The sequence below is a fragment of the Molothrus aeneus genome, chromosome W, assembly GCF_037042795.1.
Source record: "Molothrus aeneus isolate 106 chromosome W, BPBGC_Maene_1.0, whole genome shotgun sequence".
Lineage (NCBI taxonomy): Eukaryota > Metazoa > Chordata > Aves > Passeriformes > Icteridae > Molothrus > Molothrus aeneus.
The window spans coordinates 11,801,793-11,828,881 of record NC_089679.1 but is presented as its reverse complement, the minus strand read 5'-3'; the positions used below and the strand labels follow the sequence as shown (position 1 = coordinate 11,828,881).

General features: G+C 42.9%; 1 protein-coding gene across 3 annotated transcripts in view; it reads right to left on the bottom strand.

Annotated features, from left to right (window-relative positions):
• Positions 1 to 27,089, bottom strand: part of LOC136568515 (ceramide transfer protein-like) — a 162,436-nt gene that overhangs the window by 12,299 nt on the left and 123,048 nt on the right. For 2 of the 3 annotated variants that reach the window (XM_066568524.1, XM_066568522.1), the window contains exons 8-12: positions 11,855 to 11,947; positions 10,366 to 10,452; positions 9,282 to 9,374; positions 8,636 to 8,710; positions 3,488 to 3,583 (exon numbers count right to left, since the gene is read on the bottom strand). In XM_066568524.1, coding sequence (XP_066424621.1) covers positions 3,488 to 3,583; positions 8,636 to 8,710; positions 9,282 to 9,374; positions 10,366 to 10,452; positions 11,855 to 11,947 — 444 coding nt within the window. The remainder of the gene's footprint in view (positions 1 to 3,487; positions 3,584 to 8,635; positions 8,711 to 9,281; positions 9,375 to 10,365; positions 10,453 to 11,854; positions 11,948 to 27,089) is intronic. The other variant, XM_066568523.1, reaches the window with a different exon arrangement.

The following is a 27,089-nucleotide window of genomic DNA, read 5'->3' as shown; positions in this document are numbered from 1 at the left end:
TCTCCTGGACTTGCTTCTACCAGCTGTGTGGTTAACATCTGGCAAGTTGAAGTCTCCCATAAGGACAAGGGTGGTTGACTTAGAAGTGTCCCTTAGTTCCTTAAAGAATAATTCATCAGTGTCATCATCCTTGCTGGGTAGCCTCCATGCTTTATTTGTTTTTCCCTTGATCCTTACCCCGAGAGTCTCAGCTGTGCCACTGCCAACTGTGAGCTCCATACCTTCCAGCCCCTCTGTTACATACAATGCCACCCCCACCAAATTGCCTGCCCTGCCTATCCATCCTGAATTAATCTACTTTATTTATCCCTATACACAAGAATGTGTACAAGCACAGCAGAGTAGCCTACAGTAACTTGCTACCAAATAAGATTTTCATACATTGAATTTGCATGTTGTCTTTTGACACTGGCAAAATGCCAGGCACCCAGGAAAGCTGTTCACTCACTCTCTTTTGCTTTGAACTGGGCAGTGGAGAGGGAAAAATAATTAATAAAGGGCTCATGAGTTGAGATGATGATTGGGAGAAAACATTCCCAGGGCAAAACACTTTCAAATTTAAAGGTCTAAGGTACATTTATTATTAAGAGAGTCAGAGGAGGATAATGAGAAGTAAAATACGCATTTGAAACACCTTTTTCCCCTCACAGCCATCCCTCTTTCCCACCAACAGCACAGGGAGACAGGGCGTGGGGGTTTTCTTCAGTTCGTCACCCAAGATCTTTTTCTGTTCGCTCAGGTGGGGGAGTCTTTCCCCTGCTATGCTGTGGGGTCCCTCCCACAGGAGACAGTTCTCCGTGAACTTCTCCAGCATGGCTCCAATCTCACAAGCAGCAGTCCTCCAAAAATTGCTGCAATGTGAGTCCTTCCCATGGAGAAACAGTCTTTCTGAAACTGCTGCGGCGTGGGTCACTCGTCCATGGGGTGCAGTCTTCTAAGGATAGGCTGCTCTAGTTTGGAAGCAAGGGCCCTCTGTTTCTCTATCTCTGGGAGCAGGGGCCCTCTCTCTGTATTCGGGTCTCTCACTGGAACACAGCTTTCTCTAGCATCCACCCGCTCTGGTGTGAGTACTTCTCTCACAGACTGCAGTGGATCTCTGCACCCTCCATGGACTTCGTGGGCTGCAGGGGAACAGCTTAACCATAGTCCTCACCACGACCTGCAGAGGAATCTTGGCTCTGGCGCTTGGAGTACCTCCTCCCCCTCTTTTTCCACTGACCTTAGTGCCATCATGATGTACTCCCTCACGTCTTCACTTCCTCCTCTTCTCTGACTAGAAAAAAACTGCTGCATGTAGGTATTATTGCCAACAAGTTCCACCAATTCAAAGATTAGTGCAGGATCCTCCAGGTCCTACATCGGGGAGTTGTTCGCCATGTTTCCACTGCCACCAGGTGGCCCCACTGCCACCTAGTGGGCAGTGGCAGCTGCCGCGGCGCTGGCGCTATTTAACTCGTCTCTTCATGCAGGGTGTCAGAAAGGAGAAGCCACCACTGCTGCCCCTGCCCTTCTGCCCACGGTACGGCTGGCTAGGGGGAGCCAGGCAGGCAAGGCTCACCGCGGGCCGCACTGAGATGGTGGCGGCTGCAACGCATCGCCGTGTGATGCACCAGGATGGCCCTGGCAGCAGTGCCTTGCCACCCCGGAAAAAACTACGCACTGTTTTGATTTTCTTCTTAAATATGTCATCACAGAGGTGTTACCAACCTCTCTAATTGGGCCAGCAGTATGTGTACCTTCAGAGCCATCAGAGATTGGCTCTGTCAGACATGATGGAAGCTTCTAGAAGCTTCTCACAGAAGCCACTTCTGTAGCCCTCCCCTGCTAGCAAAACCCAGGCTGTGCCAAATCAATACAGCACACCATGTTGACAGGAAGTTTTAAGTAGAAGAAAATGAGAAAGGAATTGTCAGTCATGGTTTGACGCTGGCACAATGCCAGTGCCCCCATGAGAATACCCTCTCCCTGGTTTCTGCTGTGAGATGTGACCAGCAATAAGCAAAGCAGGCTCCCACTTAAAAATTAAAAAAAAAAAAATTATTAACTAAACTACAAGGAAAAGGGAAAAAAAGAAACACACAAGGAAAAATGAAAACTTCACGAATACATCTCCTCCTCCTCCCCACCAAATTTCCAATACATCCATCCCTCAGATCACTAACTCTCAGTCCATCGCCACCCTTTAGATAATTCTCAGTTAATCAAGGAGTGAGGAGTCCCTCTTGTGCCATAGGCTTCCCCAGGAAACACAGTTGAGACCTCTTGTGTTTCCTGTCACATGTGGCACCGCCCGGAGATCATTTGCCATCGTGACATCTTCCTTCCATGCCCAATGCTCTCACCACTGCGCATGGACCAGAGCTGCCTCTAGGGTTTTCCTTTTAAGGGTGCTTTGTCCAGTTCCAAAAAAAGAGCACAGTCTCTCACTTTCAGGACACCTCTCCCCCCCAAATTCACACCCTGGGGCCAAGGGGTCTCAAGAACAGAGATCTTCTCCTCCACTGAAGATCGAGGGCACTAACCACCCTCCTCACCCATTGTCTCTGTTCATGCACTCCCATAGCATCACTGCACTCCCTTGGCTCCAAGTCATTGCCTCTCCCTAAATGCAGTCTCTGTGTCACAGGAAAAAAATGGTTCTGTCCATGGTTATACAAGAAAAGTCCAGCCAAAGGCCACTCCATCACCTCCTCCCACCTAAGATTCTTCTCTCGTAACCCATTTCCTCTTATCTCATCTCTATCTCTCTTCTCATTCAGCTCCAGGAGGATCAGCATTTGTAAGGTTTCCATCATCCAAGCAAAGGGTTAAAAATCTCAGTCTCTGCCTGTCCAGAACTCCCATGGCTGCCCTGCCAGGCACATTCTCGCCGCCACACCCCCCCCCCCCCCTTCTTCTTCTTCTCAGCTGGCTGCTATCAAATTTCAAGGTGGCACAGGCACAGGCACCGGCTCTCTCTCTCTCTCCTGGGGGGGATGGCTGCCGTATGTCTCTTGGTGCTCCTCCACCCTTCCTACCTCACCCGGCCCGCATGGCTTCCCCTCCCCCACCCAGCGGCAGCAGCTGGGCAGGGGAGAGGTCTGACCTGTTTCCCCGCCAGAACCCAAGAGAGCCTCCCAGGGGGAGAGCCCTACTTTTAACCCCGTGTTCTCAGAGGCGTATCCAATGTCCCAATGGCCACATTAGGTGCCAATATTAAAATCTGAGCACCCATTGGCCTGACCACAGCATCCCAGAAAACATATTTTCTGTCAAACCACCACAGGAATCTGTAAAGAAAAAGCTATTGCAAGAGCTGCATAAGATTTTGCTGAATATATTAGAAGCTGCAGCTCGTATAGTCTCCAGTCCTAACTTAAACAATGCTGTTCTCAGAGAGGAGTTTTAACAGCATAACTTGCTCAGTAATAGTATTCAAAGAGAATAAAAATATCTATCTTCACAGCATATAATCTAATATCAATTAAGCAAAACAACAAATGCTTACCTTCATTTCTCCTTCTTCTACCACTAGCTGCCAATTGGCATCTCCTCCTACATCTTGCAAGGAATATGTCATATGGTTTTGTACCATCTCTTCCACCTTTAGAGGAAAAATTACACATTTTTAAGTAATTCCTTTCATCTTCTTGTGCAGGCAACTGTATAGTATTGGAAGCCATAAGTCAATACTGTGCAGGAGCTGAACTTGGACAATAGAGCCTTCTATTACAGGTTAAGATCAAGCAGGTACTTGTGGCCTTCAGAAACAAAAGCCAAAATCTTGATTCCACTTCCAATTTCATTCTTTATGGGTTCTTTCCTATCCTACCTTTGAACCTTTAAACTGTCAAAACTTACTATTCCTACCTGAGACAGTTTTAATTCAGCATGTAGGAAAATACTTCCGGTACCTCCAAATAGAATTACAGTGCATTGTAGGACTTGAAAGACAATATTCATTGAAGAGCATTTAAAAAGATGAAGGGGAGGGAGGGGGAAGGGGAGACAGACAAACAAGCTCTAAAAAGTAAATACATATCAAAAGTTATATTGAAACAGCAGTGAGGGAAACAGTCATGAGAAAATCATGCCTATTCTGTTTCTTTGGCATCTTTGCACATTTGCCAACTAGAAAAACAGAACAGAAATGCTTACATTCAAAAAAATTGTGATGATGCAGAGGTCCACTATTTTAAAATACTCATTTAAGAATACTTAGCTAGACAGTTGCATGTTTTTCTTAAAGGTCAAATATTTTATACATTTTTATCAAGCTATGTGAATACATTTTTTTTGTTCCAAATAATGAGCATGAAAATAGGGGGTGGGACAGGAAATGAATATTTATGTTAAATCTATGGTCTTGTTATGTTTCTTTTGTATCTGTCCCTCCATTTCCAAATCCTATTCTCCCCCAAATAAAAACAGATACAAAAAGCGAAATTATCCATTGCTGTGTAATGTATACAAGTGCTGAAAAGATTTTAGTAATTTTTTTTGCCTAAGAGGTAGGTGACTATTAAAAGTCATCACCTCAAATAAGTCCATGTAATTGAGACTATTTTCCTGAATCAGTAGAAATTTCTTTTTTAGAGAGCAAAGGTTAGTCAATTGACGAACATACAGATTAGTCTAAGAACTGTATAATCACAAGATTACCAGCCTGAACCTATGGGTGGTTTTTGTACAACTTGAAGGAAAAAAGTAATTGAATAATTTCAAAATCCTTAAAAATACAACATAAAAATAAAATCCTTTCAACAGAAATGCTCCTTTATCTTATTTTAACTATCGAATTCTCTACAGAAACCAAATTATCAGTCCAGTTTGGGGGGTTTTGTTTGTTTTCTTTAAGTTTTTTTTAGTTAAAATGAAGTATAAACATCCACAAGATTCATGTTTCTGCTTTTGGACAGGCTATCTTTTCCTGCCACTTACTAACAAGTTTCCTACCAAATATTCTTCTGATTTTTTTTTTCCAGGGAAACAATGACAGTACAAGCCAAGCCAGGTAAGAATGTGAGCTATTTAAATATTCAATTTTCTAGCACTAGGTCACACTTCTTTCAGAAAGGAATCCTCCCTATGCTCCTGCAACTTTACCTACAACATATTCAGGGTCCCTATCTCCTCCCCTGGCTCCTAATCTATTAGGGACAAAGCCAGCTTGTATGTGATTGTTTTGTATTTTGCTGCTTTTTGCTTTATGCCAAATGCAGTGGGAGGAGGAGAATAGCAAAGAAAGAAGAGAGTGAAGCATTTACAGGAGTATCAGAGAATCAGAGAATACCTGAGTTGGAAGGGACCCACAAGGATCCACAGAGTCCAACCCCTGGCTTTGCACAGGACAACCCCAAGAATCATACAATGTGCCTAAGTACAATCTAAATACTTTAAGGCTTTTGGAATTGCTCAGTATTTAGCCTCCTGACTTCCTCTGAAAACTTCAAAGGCATCTTTAGTTTGTTTCTCTCCCTCTCTTCTCCCAGTAAAGTTTCATTCCTGCTAATACATCTTTCAGACAGCTTCCCCTTAGGTTTGGGAAAGGAGAGGCATTATCATTGCAGCTTTCAGAGGAAAGAGAATGTTGTTTTTCACGAACAAGCAATTACTTCTATTTGACCAAGTAATTGCAGTGCCTTCAACTGCCTTGTGCATACTATCTGTCAAAACTGTGATCTACCTGCAGGTTGCTGTCAGCCTGAACCTATTTCAGGTACCACATTAGGCACCGAGTCAATATTCACAGCTTCTTTCCCAGTGGGGAGGCCACACTATTACCTCTGGGTTCCTGGCAGACTACAGGAATGATCTGCAAAAATACTTCTATCCCATGCAGCCTTGGTCTTAACATTAAATGGGCAGATCTTCATTTAAAAGGCCCTCAGAAGAGCTCAATCTATTTTAAAATATGATAGTCCTTTAAAAGGAGAAAATTATTTGCAGCACATTTGCAGCATTTAAAGCCCACAACCTCTCACTCAACTGGCAGAGGCAAATCAATGCCTTTCTGAAGGCACATTGAAGAACCAGCTCCTGTCAGAATATGTTTATACATCTTCATCTTAAAAGCGAAGCTGCAAGTTTCTACTTGACCTGTTACTAAGATTCCCTTCATATAAATGAAGTCTAGAAACAGACCCCATTTATTCAGAATCAAGATTTATCTTGCCTTTCCAAAAGCCAAATCCTCAGCCTGGGGACAGAGGAAAATTTTCTAATAATAAGGTCTACAGCAGGCTGTCACCAAAAGGTGTGCTGCTTTTCTCTTCATGCTCTCAGTTGTCTTTCATCTGCTTGTTCACTAGCAATGAAGCACCAGAGCAGGTGAAGCAACTTAATGAACTGGCAAGTTTGTTCTAGGGAAGATATGGGGGAAGAATGGGGCAGAGGGGAGTAGGTTTCTTTCAAGTTAGCAGGATCATTATTTCTGAAGTCAGTTAACTTGAAACCACATCCTAAGACACTGGGTAGTAGCTTCTACACAGTATAATCCCTGCAGCTGCTAGAAAGAGCAACACCTTCACCCCATAATCCAGTCCATTTGACCTTGATCTTTAATGTTGATTTGCATTATTGTGATAAGGACCTGGTCAATCTCAGATTTAAGTGGTTAGGTTTTCAGCCACACGAGTGGTCTGATACTCAGGTTCACCATATAGACCCACAAATATTATCACAGACCTAAGAGGTGAAAATGAGAAGGTTCACATATTTTAATGACTCTTTCCCTTACATTGAACTGGCAATGCAGCCTGATAGAAAATTAATTCTATCTTTAGAATCAAACTTGCTTTCTATTACTTGATTTCCTCCCTCCTCCCCTACAAAACCAAACTTGAATTATTAATGTGACTGGAGTACCAGTAGATCAGCCTATCGGTGTTGTGCAATATGACCTGTGTACTTTTTCCCTTGTAAAAAATTCAAATTCCAGAAATTAAATGACTGCAATAAATCATGGCAAGTGTTGGGATTTCAGTCCAATAAGCAAATCCTTAAATATTAGGGTTCTGCTCATGAAGCTGGTGGCAAGGTATGCAGGTAGTATGATTCCAGGCTCTGTTACTCAGAAAAAAAAATCCATTCCATCTATTTGAAAAAGCAGGCTGTTTGCAGTGTGTCAGAGACTGGAAAGATGGATGTCTTGAGACATTTTGGGATGCATGTGTGTGTGTGTGTGTGTGTGTGTGTGTGTGGGAGGGGCAGGTTGGGCCTTGCCCTGGGGAGAGAGTGAACTACTCCCCACCCTCAGAGCCAGTATCCCAGCCCTGCAGGGGTGCCAATCATGGAACACTGGAGGCAGAGCTCCACTCTTGCCTAACCCAGCTTCTGAGTGACTGGAAGTCCCACCTGGGGGGAGGGGCTATGAAGGTCAAGGGATATTTAAGGCTGAGCATGAAGCCAGTACATGTCTTGACCCTACCTTTCTCTTGGAGTTTCCCTCTGAACACTGCTGGAACCCAGAAGTTGGTAGCTATATGCATGCTTTTCTATATCTTTTCTTTCTGTCTTTCTTCTTCATCCGATTCTTCTTCATCTGATTCCTTCTTGGAACATTTTGAGCAATTTAACATCGCATGGGTTTAAAGTTTGCTAAGTTGAATGGACCAAATTAATGCTGTGAGAAGTGTTTTATGTTGACTGGATGTTGTAGTAAACCTTTTACCAAAGCTCTCTGATTTTTCTAAAGTTTGTTAGCAAACTTTTGTCTTGTTTTGACCGCTTGAGAATATCTGGTCAGTATTTCTCCTGTGTGTCTAACCCAGAGTATATGAACCACTGTAAAGTCCTTTTATTGCAGCCTTACACAGCATTAGTTAAAAATTTTAAAACAAGCAAACAAACCCAAACCCATCAGACCCCAGAAGGAAGCCCCATATTCACAATCATATGGACCACAGCAGAAGGAAAGTAATGGCATGAATACTGTTTGAATGCTTTTTTTTGAAAGACCAAACACATGAATTCACATATCTAATTCAACTTTAAACTATGCTCTTCAGAGCAAGCACCTAGAGTAATTTTGTACATTACTGGAATATGACACCAAAACTAAATTCACTTACTTATTCAGGATGTCAGACATTTTCTGAAGTGTAATTGAGTATATTGGAACTCTTCAGTAAAAGTTATCATATCCGCAATCTCATTTTTTTAACAACATACTTTATGACCTTTTGATTATAAAACTACTTGTAGAGGTAAAAAATTATAATAGAGAACCTTAAAATTTGATGTCTTAATGTTATTATAAGTGACAAATTTTAAAGACAAAATTAAACCTTTGATTTAAAAACAAGAAAAACTATTCAATTTGAAGCAAAGACCATCTCCAGCCCACACAAACCAGGTGTTATTTTATTGCTTTTATTATAATCAGAAATGCAAAATTTTCAAGCTGTAGGTATTTTTATTAAAGCTAATGAAATTAGTCCAACAGTTCACAAGATTTGGGCCTCTGCACAAGTGATATGCATGCAAGCAGAATGTAAAAAACCAATCATTTAGTATAGAAATTGATACATTTTTTTGTCTCAACATACTAGTTTAGAGTAAACAGTGATTTATGTAACAACAAACCCAGGTTCTAGAGAAGAGGATGAAATGCAGCAAAGATACACAACCCCCACTCTACATATTAATACAGTACCTGGGTGCTGAATCTGTGAACATCAAAGGCACTGACTAGATCAATGGAAGACATGGAGGAAGAGCGACTATAGAGCTACCAGAGACAGACAAAGAAAAAACCAAGTAATCAGAACAAAGGCACAACAGAGCATTCAGTACCAACTTGCAAGCACAAGATAATGAAGAAAATGAAAACAAAAGCACCAGAGGAAGCAAGCACAGTGGCAAATACTGATTTCAAACACCTATGATGTATTATGCTCCCAGTATAGCCCTAAAAAAGGCATAGTGTTTCAAGTAACTCTAAAAAAAGTCAATTGATCCTAATGCAAGAGACTGTATTTTTTTTTCTACCAATTAAATTAATTTTGGTGAAAGTATCTTAATCGCACCAAGGTTAGCAAGTTGTTGTTTTTTTCTTTATAATCTCTAACTGACAAGCTTGATACAAATCAAGAGTATTCTGAATAGATACTGAAATCAGGATTTTGTTAGCCAAGACAGAAAACAGTCCTTTTCCAATTCCAGCGACTTCAATTAAAAATGAGTAAACCACTGAAAGTTATTCTAGAAACATCTAAAAAAATCTTACCTATCCATATAAAATAGTATCTACAAATACAAGTCAGCCAATTATACAGAGGTGATCACAAGAAATATCTTACCTTTTGGACAAATCTATGAGTCCCCACAGCAGAATATGCATCTCCGGGAGGTAAGGATATTGGCCAGTATAATCTGACCTTTTCACTTTGGGACTGCAACAAAATAACTTTCATTATTGGTAGTCAAGCTGCTAATGGATGGACTATGAAAGGGTGAGGTACCTTCAAACTTTATAGTGGCTACAACTAATGCTGTCCGTGACAGACATGAAGTTGTGATCCTGCAGGAGTTCTCAGGAAGCAAATGGGCCTGGATATTGAATCACCCATTTATCTATACTTCAAGGTATATTTCCAGGTTAAGCAAAATCAATTGGCATCATCACAGATGTTGCATCCATGTAGTAGTACTACAGAAACTCAAAACTTTTACTTTCTCCTAAGAGACCCCAACATAGATAAACTCTGTTGGGTACTATATATCCACTAGGCAGTCTTATAATTCTTAACCAAGTCATTGTATTCACTATATTCATAAGCCAAAAACATTTTAAGACAAAGGAGGCATCCCTTTATTATTCCCTCTCATTTTATAAACTACTATATTTTCTCATATTCCATATATTTCCTCACACACATCCCTTTTTGATCCTTGCCACTGAAGAGTATTCAAGAAATGTGTTAGAGAAATAGCCAGAGCCTACACAATTTTTAAACAAGACCAAACACCAATAGAACTATGTCTTTCCTATTTCACATACTGCTACAGTCAAAAGAAACTTCAGAGCAATAATTAGGTTTTGAAAAATAGCTGCATCATTAGATATTCTTATTTACCCAGGGCATCAGTTATATATAAAGATAAGTTTTATACCGGACTAATACATTTATTTAGGAGTTAGAAACCAGAGACAATCAATTAGCTTAACACTTATACTATCCCTTTCTATGCAAGCTGTCAAATCACTTTCTCAAAATTAGTGTTAAACAATGATATTTAATTGTAAATATTGTAAAGTGAATCCCACTTATAAGTGTCAATCTAAAATATCTAGAGTTTCAGGAGATGCGCCCCAGGACTGATTAAGTCACAGAAGTCTTCCATGAAGTGCCCATCATTAACACATTTTTCCACTATCAATACCTGTTCTTCCATTTTATCCTGTCTATCAAGAGCAGCTTCAACAGCATCAAAGAATTCTTCTTCATTAATCAGACTATTAGGACCCTCCTAGAGCATAAGAAAAAAACCTAGTTCAAGATTTTGGAGACATGAGAGCTCCACTTAAGTTCAATATTAGAAATAGCTATTAATGTATTATGCGTATAAATATTTTCACCAATATTCATATATTGGAATTCATCTGAAAACTCTACTTGTTAAAGGAAGTTATTTCCTTTAAGTACAATTTAGGGATACTTAAATAAACAAGCAAAACCCCCAGGAAACCAAAGACTGAGTAACAGTGTCAATATGCTTTGATATGAGATTTAGGCTTTAATTAACAAATATCTTCTCTTTAAAATATTTACCGTATGTAAGTAAATATATTAACATAATTGTGTATTTAGACTGCTTCCAAGTATTCCACTGCCTTAGGGTGGATTTCAGATATGTGCTCAAAGTACAACAAGACAAAATCCTGTGGATCACTATTGAGAATTCTTGGAAAGAACAGTTTAACAATAAACAGCAGGTAGAGTTGATTCAATTATTAAAAACTTGTGTCTACTAATTAAAATGGTAATTTAGGAAAACTAGGTTTACTGCTTTTATTGTACTGTAAAACAAACTAGTCCAGCAAATTTCAAAAATCTACTTTACATCAGGGATATCTGGGAGAAGCAGTTGAGTTCATAACCAGGTAGACAAAGTCCAGCTTCCTATCCATTCTTTTCTTTTACAGTGCCTCAGCCACAACAGAGAACAGAAGCTCAAATACCTTTTAAATATCTCAACATATTAATGCTATTTCTCAGGCTATGATTTGTAAGTAGAAACCTGCTTAATTAACGTAAATAAAAGAATTAAGTTCTTAAAAATTATGCAAACTGCTTTATGGGTGCATTACTTTACATTATTGTTCAGAAGGCAGTTTAAGAGACTCAGACTTTAATTAAATAACCAAACTGAGGAGGAAGTTGATAACATATGCCATTTAACAGATGAAGCAGAGCCTAAAATAATTTAATTTATCAACACATTTCAAGTGGCAGTGACAAGTTAAAAATAAATTCAAACTAAACTTCACATTCTAGGACTGCCTCTGCAGTCAGGACTTTCATATTTGCATTACATAGCTAGACATCTGGCTAATTAAAATGTAAGAGTACACAACTTTCAAATGAGCAGTATAAAATGTGCAAGAAAAATGATTAAAAAAATCAGCAAAAATAGATGTAAACAAAATGCTTTAGACAAAAGTAGAATAGGAAACCCGAGGTGAAGACAGACTTCTGTTCTCAAAACACTGAAGGATTTTGATTCTTCATTTAGTTTCAGTTTCCAAGGCAGAAAAAGTGGCATGAACGCATTGCACAAAGACCTTGATTTACATACACACTCAGTTGAGAAACAAACTAATCTTCAAAAGCCTTAGCATTTTTTAAAATTTCAAAAGCAGAATTTGTACCTCATAGTCTGGCCCTCCGAAGTGGGACTTTTTCTTCAGTTCTGTCACAGCATTTTTGTATGCTTCTTCAATTCTTCTCCTTTTCTCTATTTCCTGTAAAATTACATGATCATTTAAAGCAGCAAGAATATATTAACTGATAATAGTCAGTATGATAATAAATGGAATGATCAGTCTAAGTTTTATTCCCAAGGAACAATTGCAGAGGTGCTGATTTTCTGATTTTATTTGAATGCATGCATTATATGTGCCCTTATAGATGCATTTTTAATACAAAGCTCAGGGAGCTAGCTACCTTGAGCATAACTTCTCTAAATCACATGGAATAAACTAGATCAGCAAGAAAAATCTGGTATCTAGTTTAATCATAGCTATTCATGGTTTGTTGAGGGTCAGTCCCACTTCAGTGCCTGAAATGTTATGAAGAATATTCTGGGAGTGTCCTAGGGTGATGTTATGATGCTTGTATCCCCAATCGTGTGTTCTGTTTATGCTGGATATTATATTCTGTGCTTTCAAGACTGGCTGAGAGCAAAGGCGGTGAGAAGAAGAAGCCCAGAGTTTTGTTATCCAGCGCTAGACTCACTCCTCCACGGTCTACTGGAACACTGTTGTTGTCTGGGCACGGACAGGGCAGAACACCGCGTGCTGTATTGCACTAAATAGTTTATTTAGTTGTTGTTTTTGCACGGGGTGTTTGATAATCTGCACTGATCACACGGTCTTTCCCCCCCCCCCCCGAGCCCCGGTGGTAGTGGTTTGTCCCAGGTTTACTCCTCCCCTCGCCCCCTCCTCACTTGTATCCCATTGGCTGTGGTCCTCTTCCTCTGCCCCCCATTCCCCCAGGTTTAAAAGTCTCCTGCCATGAGGCATTCCCTCTCTTTTTCTCCTGGGACACCACCTCCTTCCCATCTAGGATCCCCTGGAGTAATTCTACAATAAAGGTGTGGGATTGTTAGTCCCGAGAGGAGAAGAGCGCCTCCAGTCTTTTACTCTGTCTTTGTAAAGGCTGCAATGGGCCAAGGATCCATAGCTAGCCAGATCAGACCTGGCCCCAGAGAAACCAGCAAATTTACAACCGTGCTCTTTTTGCTTTTTAGTTAGTTAGTTAGTTAGTTAGTTAGTTTAGCTAGCTGAGGCAATCTGAGCTTTCCCTGGACTGTTTTTCTTTCCCTTTTCTTGGAACCATTCAAACCTGCTCCAGACCAGTACCCACGGAAACACTAAGAGCTCACACTTTGTAGCCTGCCAGGACCTACTCTGCAGCCTTTCCTAGCACCGGAGGGACTGATAACAGAGTGACCACCCACCAGAGAGACTTTCTGAATTTGTCATCTTTTCAAAGCAGTGAATGAGTTTTGTCATCCGGTATTGTTCATTTTGTGTGCTGGGGAGTGCTTGGCCTGTTAAATAAACAGTTTTTTCCCACTTCTCTACAAGGAAATTTATTCCTGAACAAGGTGGAGGGAGGGGATGTCTGAGTTTGCTTTCTGGAGGGTCCCCTTTTGGAGGTTTTCTCCCAAATTTGCCCTAAACCGGGACAGGGAGTTATTGAAAATCACCTGAAGGACAATGCAGTCACTGATCACAGCCAGCAGAGGTTCATGAGGGGAATGTCCTGCTTGTCAAACTTAATTTCCTTTTATGACAAGGTAACCCACCTAGTTGATCAGAGGAAACCAGTTGATGCAATTTTTTGGAATTTCAATAAAGCTTTTCATACTCTTTCTCACAGTATCCTTCTGGATAAAATGTCCAGCACACAGCTGGATAAACACATCACACACTAGCTTGTACTAAATGGGGTTACACGAGGCTGCTGACCAGTCACAAGTGGCATTCCACAGGGCTCCATTTTAGGGCCAGTTCTCTTTAACATATTCATAAACAACTTGAATGCAGGACTAAATGATATACTGAACAAGTTTTCAGGCAACACTAAATTGGGAGGAGCTGTCAATTCCCTCGAAGGCAGAGAAGGCTAAACTGTCCCTCTGCAAGATGGAGGCTATATAGTTTTGTGAAGTAGCAGGACTCTCACTATTCATATTTGTGTTTTGCTACCAAGTAAAACATGGTTCTGAAGCTAGTGAAATGCCAAGGCTGGAGAAGGAAGGAGAGAAAGCTGGATTACAATGGTACTTAGACAACTTGTAAAACACTCATTGCTTTTAGCCACTGACAGAGATCCTGTTTTTACTGACACACCTGCACAGCACAGAGCCTGCGTAGTGAATCTGCTTATATAAAAGGACAAATCTGATGCTGCACCTTTCAGTTCTAGCTGGTCTTTTACAGATGCTGAACAGACTTACAAGAGCTTTAAAAACCTCCCAGATATAACACACACGAATGGCTGCCCAATTTAATATAATTTTCCCCTTTAACCTCTCAGAGAAAACATTCTGAATTTTATCATCTTCTAATATTTATTTCTTTTTCAGAGCAACATAAGCATCTATCCAAGAAACCCAAGAGTACACATATCAACATCATTTTCCTCCTACATCTATTTATCAGACGACAGAGTAATTATTTTTTGCTCAGGCTCATTGTTATAGAAGAGACTTTTACAGAGCCGTGTTTAGTCAGTAAAACAAGGCAAAAAAACCCAAAACAAAACAAGGCCTACAACTGAAGTGGAATAAATAGTGTTAGCAAAAGTCTGAATATATTCAACTGCCATTTTTTAAATCTTGTGCAGGGTGCAGGTGTCAAGGTGTTGGTTGTGAGGGGCTGCAGGAGTGGCATATGAGGAAGGTGGCCAAGGGCTGTCCTGTGTCAAACAGGCTCCAAAACAGACCCACCACAGGACATAGCTGAGCCCATCTACCACATGCATGGAATCTCTGTGAAAATGTGTTTAAGAGCAAAAAACAGCCCAGGGAGAGAGGAGAGGGAACAAAAAGGGAGAAACAGAGAGAATGCCAAGGCCAGAAGAGAATGATGAGGAGGAGTTCCAGGGCAGAGAATATATACACACTGTAGTCCATGAAGGACCCCACGCTGGAGCAGAGGGACATTTCCTAAAGGAACCATGTTCCATGGAGGACTCCCAGTGAAAAGGAGTTTTCCCAGAGGACTACAGCCCTGAAAAGGACCTGTGCTGGAGCAGGGGAAAAGTGTGAGAAGAATTGGCACAGACTAAGTGTTTTGGATTGACATCCAACCATCCATTCCCCATCCCCCACCACACTGCATTCCTTGGGGCTAGAAAGCAAGGGTGTAGAGGAGCCTGCAGTTAAAGAGTGAAGTTGAGCCTGGGAAATGGGGGAAGAAAGCTGTTTTAGTGTTTGTCTTTTTGTTTCCTACTAACTGTACCTATTTTAATCAGCAACAGATTTTCTGCCAGGATAAAAACTCATAAGCAATCTTCCTGTCTTTCTCTTGACTTGTGAGCTTTCTCATCCTGTTTCTTCCACACACACACACTCCAATCTTTCTGGATGGGGTGTGGATATGACAGTCTGGTCAGAGAGAGAGAGAAAGCAAAATATGGCCTTGGTTCTACACAAGTTATGCAAGTTATCAGCATGCTAAACACAGACCTACTTGCTCCATTTGATATTAGACATATAGCTCAAGTATTGTTCCAACCTGTGCAATTTAAAGTTTTTCAGGACAACTGGAGGCAGGTCGCTCAAAGGGTTGCAACAGAGAACATGCAAGTGCCTCAGAGGGAGCCTAAGTATTACATGGGGGTGGATGTTCTCATGGGGGAACATGCCTTTTCTAATCCTGATCTTCAGGCTACCTGGGACCCTGCCGTTCTTGAGCAGAGTCAAAGGGTAGGGTTTTTAGCATTGTTAAAAACTATAGAAGTGGCCGCTTCCAAGCCACAATATGTGACAATAACTCAAGGAACAAAAGAACCATTTCTACCATTTGTTGAGAAACTTGCAGAAGCCCTGGAGAAACAAGTTGAAGATGGTAACTTGAGGCAGCTTTTATGCAAACAGTTAGCGAGGGACAACACAAACAACGATTGTCAGAAGATCACAGATGCTCTTCCAGGTGACCCAACACTAACAGACATGGTCCAAGCATGTTCCAAAGTAGGTACTGTAGACTACAAAATGTCTGCTCTGGTGGCTGCCTTATGGCCAGGCCAGTCATCCTCAGGGAACAGACAACAGAAAAAAGGAAAAAATAAGGGCAAGAGAAAACAGGAAACACACAAGCAGACAGAAATGAATACCAATTTCTTGTGTTTTAAGTGCTTAAAGGCAGTTCATTTTGCAAACCAATGTAAGTCTAAATATCATGCCATTGGCCAGCTTTTCGTAGGCCTAGGAAACGGGAAGATGAGCGCACAGAGGAAATGTGCTCTGACACAAGTGATTCCCCAGGGCATAGTACCGGCACAGGCTTGCTCAGCCAGCTCAGGGGCAGCACCCATGGCTCAGCTGGGGTGTATGTACATACCGTAACTGCAGTCATCTTAGAATCCTGTCCTGTACATAAGGTTCCTTTGGATGTGTTTGGACCTTTAGGGCAAGGACTGAGCGCACTGCTTGTGGGAAGATCTAGTGCCACCCTCCAAGGAATCTTTGTGCATCCAGGTGTCATTGACTCTGACTTTACAGATCAAATTCGTGCCATGGTTTCCACACCCACGTCCCCCTGTCACTATTGCAGCAGGGACTTGGATTGCTCAACTTGTGCCTTTTCAGTCATGTGTCCCCAGGGCTGACCAGTGGACTCATGGGGATGGTGGCTTAAAATCCACAGGACTGCCACAAGTCTTCTTGTCTGCAGATATTTCTGCTCAGTGACCACAGATGACATGCACCTTGATTCTACTGGGTGCCAGCTTGCCGTAGATCTGGCTTCGAGGTTTGATCGACACAGGGGCTGATTTGACAGCCATCTCCTTCTCTGCGTGACCTCCTACGTGGCCTTTGTTTTCCATAGGGTCAGCCATCCAAGGGTTGGGGGGTGCAATGCAGAACTTTGTAAGCCAAATGGTCTGTGCTGATCAAAAACATGGATGGGCAGACAGCTGCAGTTTGGCCTTATGTCACTACAGCTCCAATCAATCTCTGGGGGCGGGATGTATTGGCAGCCTGGGTGGTACGAATTGATACAGATTTTTAATTGGGGCCACTGCGCTGAAGGACGGAAAATTTCCTATGCTGCCTTTACGGTAGCTGGTGGAAAGACCCATCTGGGAAAACCAGTGGCCCCTGACAAAAGAAAAATTGGTCCAGGACCAACTTCAACAGGGACATATTGAGCCTTCCACTAGTCCCTGGAATACTCCTGTCTTTGTGAAAAAGAAAAAATCTGGGAAATAGAGGCTGTTACAGGACCTCTGGAAAATTAATGCGGTGATGAAAAGCACGGGGACATTGCAGCCTGGTATGCCCTCACCCACCATGCTCCCTACGGGATGGGAAATCTTGATCATTGATCTGAAGGATGGTTTTTTCACAATTCCTTTGCATCCTGATGACAAACCAAAGTTTGCCTTTACTGTGTCTGCAATTAACAATGCTGAACCTGTACAGAGATATCAATGGAAAGTTTTGCTGCAGGGCTGTAGAAACAGCCTGACTATTTGTCAATGGTATGTGGCTCAGGCCTTGTCCGGAGTCCGCAAGCAGTTCCCTGAAGCATATTGCTATCACTACATGGACAACATCTTGGTGGCAGCATCCACCCAGGATGAGTTGCTGAGGATACAGCCTCAGCTGTTCGCTGCTCTGCATTCTTATGGGCTGCAAGTGGCTCTGGAGAAGGTTCAACAGCATCCCCCTTGGAAATATCTGGGAGTCAAAATTCTGGACCAAACTGTTCAGCATCAAGAGGTGCAATTTCGGATTCTATTAAGACTCTGAATGATGCCCAGAAATTGCTCAGTGTCATCAGTTGGTTGCGTCCTTATTTGGGACTAACCACAAAACAATTGTCCCTGCTACATGATATTCTAAGGGGGAACCCTGACCTGAGATCACCTTGAAAATTGACTCCTGAGGTGCGACAAGCGCTGGAGGAAGTCCAACAAGCTGTTTCTGCTTGTCGGGTTCATCGAGTAGATCCTTCCATTGATATCACTCTCTTCATTATCATTCCAGATTTTCATCCTACAGGTATCATTGGCCAATGGAGTGACAAATGGTCTGATCCCTTGCACATCTTGGAATGGGTCTTCTTGCCCCATCAACCGAAAAAGACAGCACCCACGTTGTTTGAATTGATTGCTCATTTGATTTGCAATTAATGGCAGCAGATCCCACAAAAATTATTCTTCCAGTACAACGGGAAGACTTTGAATGGAGCTTCATTAACAGTGCTCCTTTGCAAAGTGTGCTGCAAAACATTTCAGGGCAGATTGCCTATCATCTGCCCAGTCATAAGTTATTGCAGTTGGCAAAATCAACCAATCTGTCTTTGCGGCCAAAAAGTAGTCAAGTGCTGGTGCAAGGACCCACCGTCTTTACTGATGGTTCCAGAAAAATGGGGAAAGCCATTGTTGCTTGGAAGGATGAATCTGGATGGCAAGTGCTGGAAAGCCATGAGTCAGGCTCGGTCCAACTGGTTGAGGTAAAGGCCATTGCCCCGGCATTCCAGAAATGTTAAGTGCCTCTGAACTTGGTCACTGATTCTGCCTATGTCACAGATATAACCAAACATTTGGATTGTTCACTTCTGAAGGAAGTCAATAATGCAGTTTTGTTTCAGTTATTGAAAGCCTTGTGGTGTGCAATTCAGACCCGAGTTCATTCGTATTACATCTTGCACATTCGGAGTCACACCAATTTACCAGGTTTCATAGCAGAAAGTAATGCCAGGGCTGACAGGTTAGCTAACTCTGTGTGGGTAGTGCCTCAGCCTAACAAAATTGTGCAAGCCAAAGTGCCACATGATTTTTCCATCAAAGTGCACATACTCTGCAGAAACAGTTTCAGTTAACGCCAACTGAGGTTCCTGACACTGTCAGTTCTTGTGCTGACTGTCACGGACTTGCTGCACCTTTACCAGCAGGGGTGAACCCCAGAGGCCTAAGAGCCTTGCAGCTTTGACAAACAGATGTTACTCACATTGCTGAATTTGGCCGTGTCAAGTATGTGCACGTGTCTATTGACACCTTCTCCCCTGCTATGTGGGCATCTGCTCACAGTGGAGAAAAGGGTCGCGACATGATTGCCCATTGGAGAATGGCTTTTGCAATTTTGGGAATACCTTCTTCTGTGAAAACTGATAATGGCTCCGCCTACATCTCACAGAAGATGCAGCAGTCTTTGTGCTTATGGGGAGTCTCACACAAACTTGGTATCCTGCACTCTCCAATGGGCCAGGCCATTGTTGAACACGCTCATGGTACTGTAAAATATGTTCTGGATAAACAAAAAAGGGGAATGCCTGGAGAAACCCCACACAGTCACTTGGAAAAAACTCTATATACAATCAATCATCTTACAGTGCCACAAAATTCAAACAATCCTGTCATTTTATATCATTTTCTCTTGTTTCACTCTTCAGGTGAGACGCACCTGCCTTTAGCAAAAGTCTGGATATGGGACCTAACCTCTAATAAGTGGGAGGGCCCGTGCAACCTTATCACTTGGGGCCGCGGGTATGCATGTGTTTCCATAGATACTGGGGTATGGTGGATACCTGCGAGGTGTGTTCGCCCTGACTTGCGACACCAAAACAGAATGTGGCCAACAGGCAACCTTTGAACGATGATCAAGATGCCAACCATCAATCAGATGGCCCCTCCATGAGTGGGGAATGAACATTCTATCTTTTCTTTGTTTCTGGAAAAGGGTTGTTGACAAGTTAGACTGCCAGTTCTTTGAGCAGACTAACAATGTTTGATTACTGTATTAGAATTAGTATGGTTACTGTATTAGAACAGATAATTGATTTTAAGATTAATAGTGTATTTCTTGTAAGAGGGAACCACAAGACTTGATGTTGGTAAATATGTTGGAAATCTCTCTGACCATTCTAAGTCAGTGTCCAATTGAGGTTCTGATTGGTAACTGGCAACTACTAGAGGAACCTCTCGAGCTGTGTTTGTTCTCCTTTCTGCAAGGGGCCCCACAGAGGATTACAAACACTGCCTCCTCCTTTAAACAAAAAGGGGGACCTATGACAACGACAGTCTGGTCAGAGAGAAAGCTAGATAAGTTTTCCCATGAATCGGTCTGTGAAGCTTTAGGGAGCTGGAGAGATAAATTATAATCAAATATTAAACAATCCACAGGTGGTGTTTTTTAACAAGTGTTTTTTCTCATAAAGTTGTTTACAGATGGGTATCTCCTTAATTAGCCAATCATGTGAAATGTGTTGATTAAATGACCAATCAGGTCCACCTGTAGTGAACCAAGGTATAAAAAGGAGAGGATTGAATAAATGGGCTGCTTTTTAGCTTTTGCCTTCTGATCTGACTCTGTGTCATTTCTGACTCAATGGTGACAATGGGATCCTAAGTGAGCAGTTAGGTGGGCATTTGGCTATTTGCCAAGGCAGATCCACCACAATTTTATACTATTTATTTCAATCAAAATCTCCTCATCTAATAAGCTAGGAATTAGAGGAATCCAAACAAAAAGGTTATTTTATATTAGAATTATAGTACTTCACCATCAGTGTGCTGTAATCCCCAGAAAGTTTCACTGACAAGTGTGACAAAGTTGCATGTCTACCAAGGCAGAGAAATTTAAAATCTCCAAGTGACCCCCTTTAAAACACATTTACTTATGCTGTAGGAGTGCCTATGAGTAAGAATCAGGGGGAAGGCTCACAAGGCAGATATCCTGGTGGGAGTCTGGTATAGAACACCCAACCAGGATGAAGAGGCAGATGAACTAGTCTATAAGTGGCTCTGATGTTTCACGATCACCAACCCTTGCTCTTCTGGGAGACATTAACTTGCCAGATGTGTGCTGGAAACTCACCACAGCAGAGAGGAGACAGTCTAGGAGGTTCTTGGAGTATGTGGAAGAGAACTTCCTGACAGCCCTGGTGAGTCTGATACCAAAAGGATTAATTCAATTTTTACTGTGCCTGTGAACTTTTAGTAGCAAAACAAGGCATGCAAAAACTGCTTTCCCAGCAAGGACGGTTGGAAGATAAGAAGACGACATCTGGCTCAAGACTTTAGTGACAGACGAAACAAGGACTGAACCTGGGAACTTGGGGTGGGTTTTATGGTAATGGGTGAATTGTAGTGACTGTATATAAGCAACACTTGTAAAATCATGTCTGCATAGGGTTAGGAGCATCCCCTGTGGGACCTCAGGCCTGAATAAATGATGCCCTCTTTAACACCACATTCATGTTAAGGAGTCTTATTCCGATATTTCGGAAAATTTGGTGACAAGTCTACCAGGGGTGGGGGCCCACTAGACCTGCTATTTACTGTTGCAGTGTGATGTATATTCCAATAATTTACAAACAGAGATGGGCTGCCTGGAAATATGGTGGTCAGAGGCTGTCTTGAGCACAGCGACCATGATATGATAGAGTTTTCAATACTTGGTGAAGTAAGGAGGGGCGACAACAAAACCTCTACCCTGGACTTCTGGAGGGCGGACTTTGGCCTGTTCAGGACACTGTTTCAAAAAAGTCCCCTGGTGAACAGTCCTTAATAACAAAGGGGTCCAGGAAGGCTGGACATACTTTAAGAAAGAAATCTTAAAGGCTCAGCAGCAGTCTCTCCCTATGTGCCGAAAGATGAGCTGTCAGGGAAGACCAGCCTTGCTGAACGGGGATCTTTTACAGGAACTCAGGGAAGAAAGAAGGTTTATGACATTTGGAAGAAGGGCAGGCAACTCAGGAAGAGTACAAGGATGTCATTAGGTTACATAGAGAGAAAATAAAAAAGGCAAAAACTCAACCAGAACTCAATCTGGCTACTTCTGTGAAGGATAATAAAAAATGTTTTCATAAATACATTAGCAACAAAAAGAGCACCAAGGAAATTCTCCATCTTTTTATTGTTCATGGGGGGGGAAATATAGTCACCAAGGATGACGAAAAGGCTGAGGTACTTAACACCTTCTTTGCCTCAGTCTTCAACAGTAAAACCAGTTATCTTTAGGGCAACTGGCACCCTGAGCTGGTAGACAGGGATGGGGAGCAGAATAGCCCCCTTGTAATCCAGGAGGAAGCAGTTAGCAACCTGCTGAGCCACTTAAGACACTCAGAAGTCTATGGGACCAGATGGAATTCATCTGAGGGTGCTGAAGGAGCTGTCAGAAGAGCTCGCCAAACCAATGTCCATCATTTATCATCAGTCCTGTCTCACTGGGGAGGTCCCAGATGACTGGAGGTTGGCCAATGTGATGCCCATCCACAAGAAGGGTCAGGAGGATTTGGGGGACTACAGGCCTGTCACCCTGACCTCAATGTCTGGCAAGGTTATGGAACAAATCATCTTGAATGCGATCACATGGCGTATAGAGGACAACCAAGGGATCAGACCTAGCCAGGATGGGTTTAGGAAAGGCAGGTCCTGCCTGATCAACTTGTTTTCCTTTTATGACCAGGTGACCCACCTAGTGGATGAGAAGAAGGCTGTGGATGTTGTCTACCTGGACTTTAGCAAAGTCTTTGATACTGTCTCCCATAGAATTCTCCTGGAAAAGCTGGCAGCCCATGGCATGGACAGGTACACTCTTCATTGGGTTAAAAACTGGCTGAGTGTCCAGGCCCTGAGTGAGTGTGATAGTAAATAGTGTCACATGCGGTTGACAGCTAGTCACTAGTGGGGTTCCCCAAGGCTCAGTATTGGGACCAGTCCTGTTTAATATCTTCATTGATGATCTGAAAGAGCAGATCAAGTGCACCCTCAGTAAGTTCAGACTTCACCCAAGTTGGGCTGGGAGTGTTGATCTGCTGAACGGTAGGAAGGCTCTACAGAGGGATCTGGACAGGCTGGATTGATGGGCCAAGGCCAGTGGTATGAGATTCGACAAGACCAAGTGTTGGGTCCTGCATTTAGGCCACAACAATCTCATGCAGTGCTACAGTCTTGAGAAAGAGTGTCTGAAAAGCTTTCCAGCACAAAAAAGGACCTGGGAATGCTGATCAACAACAGCTGAACATGAGCCAGCATGTGCCCAGGTGGCCAAGAAAGCCAATGCCATCCTGGCCTGTATTAACAATAGTGTGGCCAGCAGGACAAGGGAAGTGGTTGTCCTCCTGTACTTGGCCCTGGTGAGGCCACACCTCAACTGCTGTGTCCAGTTCTGGACCCCTCATGACAAGGACATTGAGATGCTGGAGCAAGTCCAGAGAAGGGCAACAGAGCTGGTGAAGGGTCTGGAGCACAAGTCTGATGATAAGAGGCTGAAGGAGCTTAACCTGGATGTGGGATTCAGCCCCCTCCCGCTATGGATGCGAGACGGCCCATCTATGCCAACCCATAGTGGGGCAGGAGATCTTCATACCCTATGCTCCCACAGATAAAAGCACACAGAAAGGGAGAAACATGACCTACCCCAAACCCTTGCCCACAAGGGTCACCGACGTCCCGACTGGCGATGAGGAAGCCTTCCAGATAGGCCGCTCAGCCAGGTCAGACTCGGACCCAATCCTTCGCATGTTAGAAGCTACCTTTCTATCCCTGAATGAATCTAACCCTAACCTAACCGACTCCTGCTGGCTTTGCTACGATATTAAACCCCCCTTTTACGAAGGAGTCGCTTTAGATACCCCCTTCAGCTATTCCACAGCCGATGCCCCTCGCCAGTGCGGATGGGACACACCCCGCAAAGGAATTACCCTGAGTCAAGTCACAGGTCAGGGCAGGTGCTTTGGCAATGCAACCTTAGCTAAGCAGAAAGGCGACGTCTGCACCGAAGTAGTTGAGCCTGACAGGAAGAATAATAAGTGGGTAGTCCCATCCGCATCCGGGATGTGGGTTTGCCAGAGATCTGGAGTGAGTCCCTGCGTGTTTCTTGCCAAATTCGATAACTCTAACGACTTTTGTGTTCAAGTTCTGATCGTCCCTAGGATCCTGTACCACTCAGACGAAGAAGTGTACCACCTTTTCGAAGAAAACAGCCGGCTCCACAAGAGAGAAATATTAACAGGTATAACTATCGCAATGCTGCTCGGCCTAGGGGCGGCTGGAACGGCAACAGGTGTCTCAGCCCTAGCAACTCAACACCAAGGACTGTCCCAGCTGCAGATGACCATCGATGAGGACCTGCAGAGGATCGAGAAATCCATTTCCTTTCTAGAAAAGTCAGTCTCCTCGCTCTCAGAAGTGGTCCTGCAGAACAGGCGAGGACTGGATCTCCTGTTCATGCAGCAAGGAGGCCTGTGTGCTGCCTTGAAAGAGGAATGTTGTTTCTACGCTGACCACACAGGAGTCGTTAGAGACTCCATGGCAGAACTCCGAAACAGACTGGCTCAGAGACAGAAAGACAGGGAAGCCCAACAGAGCTGGTTCGAATCCTGGTTCAATCAATCACCATGGCTAACCACACTAATTTCTACCCTAATAGGTCCGTTGGCAATGCTGCTTTTAGCTATTACCTTCGGGCCATGCCTGCTGAACAAGCTAGTCTCATTCGCTCAGGCCCGCCTAGAACGGGCTAGCATCCTGTTCGTGGGACAGCAACACTTACTGTGAATTCAACAGGGAACACTGCCAGTCACGAGAGACTTGCCTGGCAAAACTTACTCAGGTTTCCCAAGACCCTTTTCCCTAGTCAGATCTCAACCTCCTACCTCATTTCAGTGCCTATGTATAGGACTACCTCGTTCATTTGTGAAAGAGGGGGGGGGAAGTGTGGTAGGCTAGGGACAGGCGTTCGGAAGATTTCGGGCTGTGACGGAAAATTACAGGAATCCTTCTGCCCCCTCTCCCCATAGATAAGGATCACCCTTGGAATGTAGCCAAACATGTAGCCCCCCTAACCTATGGATGCCAGTAACTTTCCACTCCATACTAACCCTAGAAAGTATAACCAAACCCCTTTCTGACGTAGAGAAACCCCTTAGTCCATAAATACCCTTGAGACCCCTCAATAAAGGCCTTTAACCGTCCACCACATTGGTGTTAGCGTCCGTTATTGGCCACGAAGGATCCCAAGGAAGAGATCGCCGTGCTGGACTCCGATACCAGGTCATCGCGGCCTTCACAAGAAGGCAACACCTGGAGAAAAGGAGGCTCAGGGATGACCTTCTCAATCTCTACAACTACCTTAAAGGAGGTTGTAGCCAGGTGGGGGTTGGCCTCTTCTCCCAGGCAACTAGTGACAGGACAAGAGGACATAGTCTCAAGCTGCACCAGGAAAGGTTCAGGTTGGACCTCAGGAAGAATTTCTTCATGGAAAAGGTTGTTAAGTGATGGAATGGAATGCCCAGGGATGTGGTGGAATTACCATCCCTGGAGGTGTTCAAGAAACAACTGGACGTGGCACTTCATGCCATGGTCTAGTTGACAAGGTGGTGATTGCTCGAAGGTTGGACTCAATGATCTTAAAGGTCTTTTCCAACCTAAATGATTCTGTGATTCTGTATGAGTAAAAGTGAATTTTAGGTTTGAATTTTTAACTGCTTACAGCTGAAAACAAGTGCTTTAAAGTTAGCCCACAGAAGAAGAAAATATGACAACTAATCTAAACCAAATTCTATACTAACATATTATTCTGTAATAACATATACTAACCTACTGACAAGGAAAAAAATCACTTCATCCATGCTGTAAGCAAACTCTGATCAGCAAGAGTGAAGTGTGTTTGCTCAGTCTGGAATAGAGAAGGCTTCTGTGGGGGGACTTAATAGTAGCCTTCCAATACCTCCAAGGAGGTCATCAACAAACTGAGCCAGACTCTTCACAGTGGTCTATAGTAGGAAGAGGAAAAACAGTAGGCAGATACTGGAATAAGAGCTGCTCCAAGGGGATATATAACAGCAGCTGAGCATCAGAACAGGATGCTCAAAATTGCTCTGCAGTCTTCAGCCTTGGAGACTAGAAATCAGACTTGATAAATCCATGATCAACCCGATCTGATTCAAACTGTCCTTCCTTTAAGCAGGAGGTTGTACTAGAGATGGTCTCTTCTAACCTAAATTACCCTACAATCCTACGAACAAGCTTCAAGTCTTAGGTCTGCTATAATTCCTTGAACTACCAAGATGATGCAATAAGGTAAATGTTGACAGAAGTCACAATACAGTTAGATAGGACCAGGTCTGACATATAGACGAAGAGCCAGGAGACATGGGCAAGGATTCAAACATGGTTGTATTTTGTCTGAATAACTTGATTCTTTGAATTGTGTACCACTAACACATATTGAGTTAGATTTGAAATGTGATATACACCATACGGAAATATGTTAAATTAAAGCCAAGACAACAGTGGCTAAAAGACTGTACAGGACACCAGCCAGTGATGGCAGAATTCTAGAAATCAAAGCCTGAAGTACAACCTAGCCATGTTTCTAGCACATCTCATCTGAAGAGAGAAGACACTGCTCCTTTCAAGTTGCTATAGTGGTTGAGTAGGCTTACCATGAACTATCACTGCCATAAGAATAACATATTATAATATCAGCCCAGCCCCACCCCAAAAATTAACCAATTGGTATAAAACATGACTTAAATTAATCTCTTTAGTCTCCTAAAGGTAAATTAAAAACCTGTATCTTAGACCTTTAAAGTTAGAAGTGATTGTTCTCCTCAGTTCTGTCACCTGTCCTGGGGTGACTTTATGATGCTTGTATCCCCATTTGTCTGTTTAGCCCAGAAATAAGTTTTGCACCTTTAAGACTGGTTCCAAGAGCAAAGGGGGGGGGGGGGGAGAGAAGAAGCGCAGAGTTTGTTATCAGAAATTGCACTTGCTCCCCCACATCCTTCTCCTGGATTCTGTTGTCTGCAGCACGGACAGCGAGAAAGAGTTCTCCTTTGCTTTTTAGTTAGTTTTTAGCTAGCTGAGGCAGAGAAGTTCCCTGGACTGTGGTTTTTCTTTTTCTTGAAACTGTTTAAACCTGCTCTGGACTGAAAACCCAGAAGAGCACTAGCAGCTCGCACCTGTGGCCCACCGGGCCAGGCCTGGGCCACAACATTTCCAGCACCGGAGGGACTGATAACAGACTGAGTGAGCCAAGCTGCAACCCATGAAAAGGACTTTCTGCGTTTGTCATCTCTTTGGAGTGTTGAGAGGTTTTATTGTTTAATATTGTTCTTCTTCTTTTTTTTTCTTTTTTTTTGTGCTGGTGAATGCTTTGCCCGTTAAATAAACATTTTTTCCACTTTTCTCCAA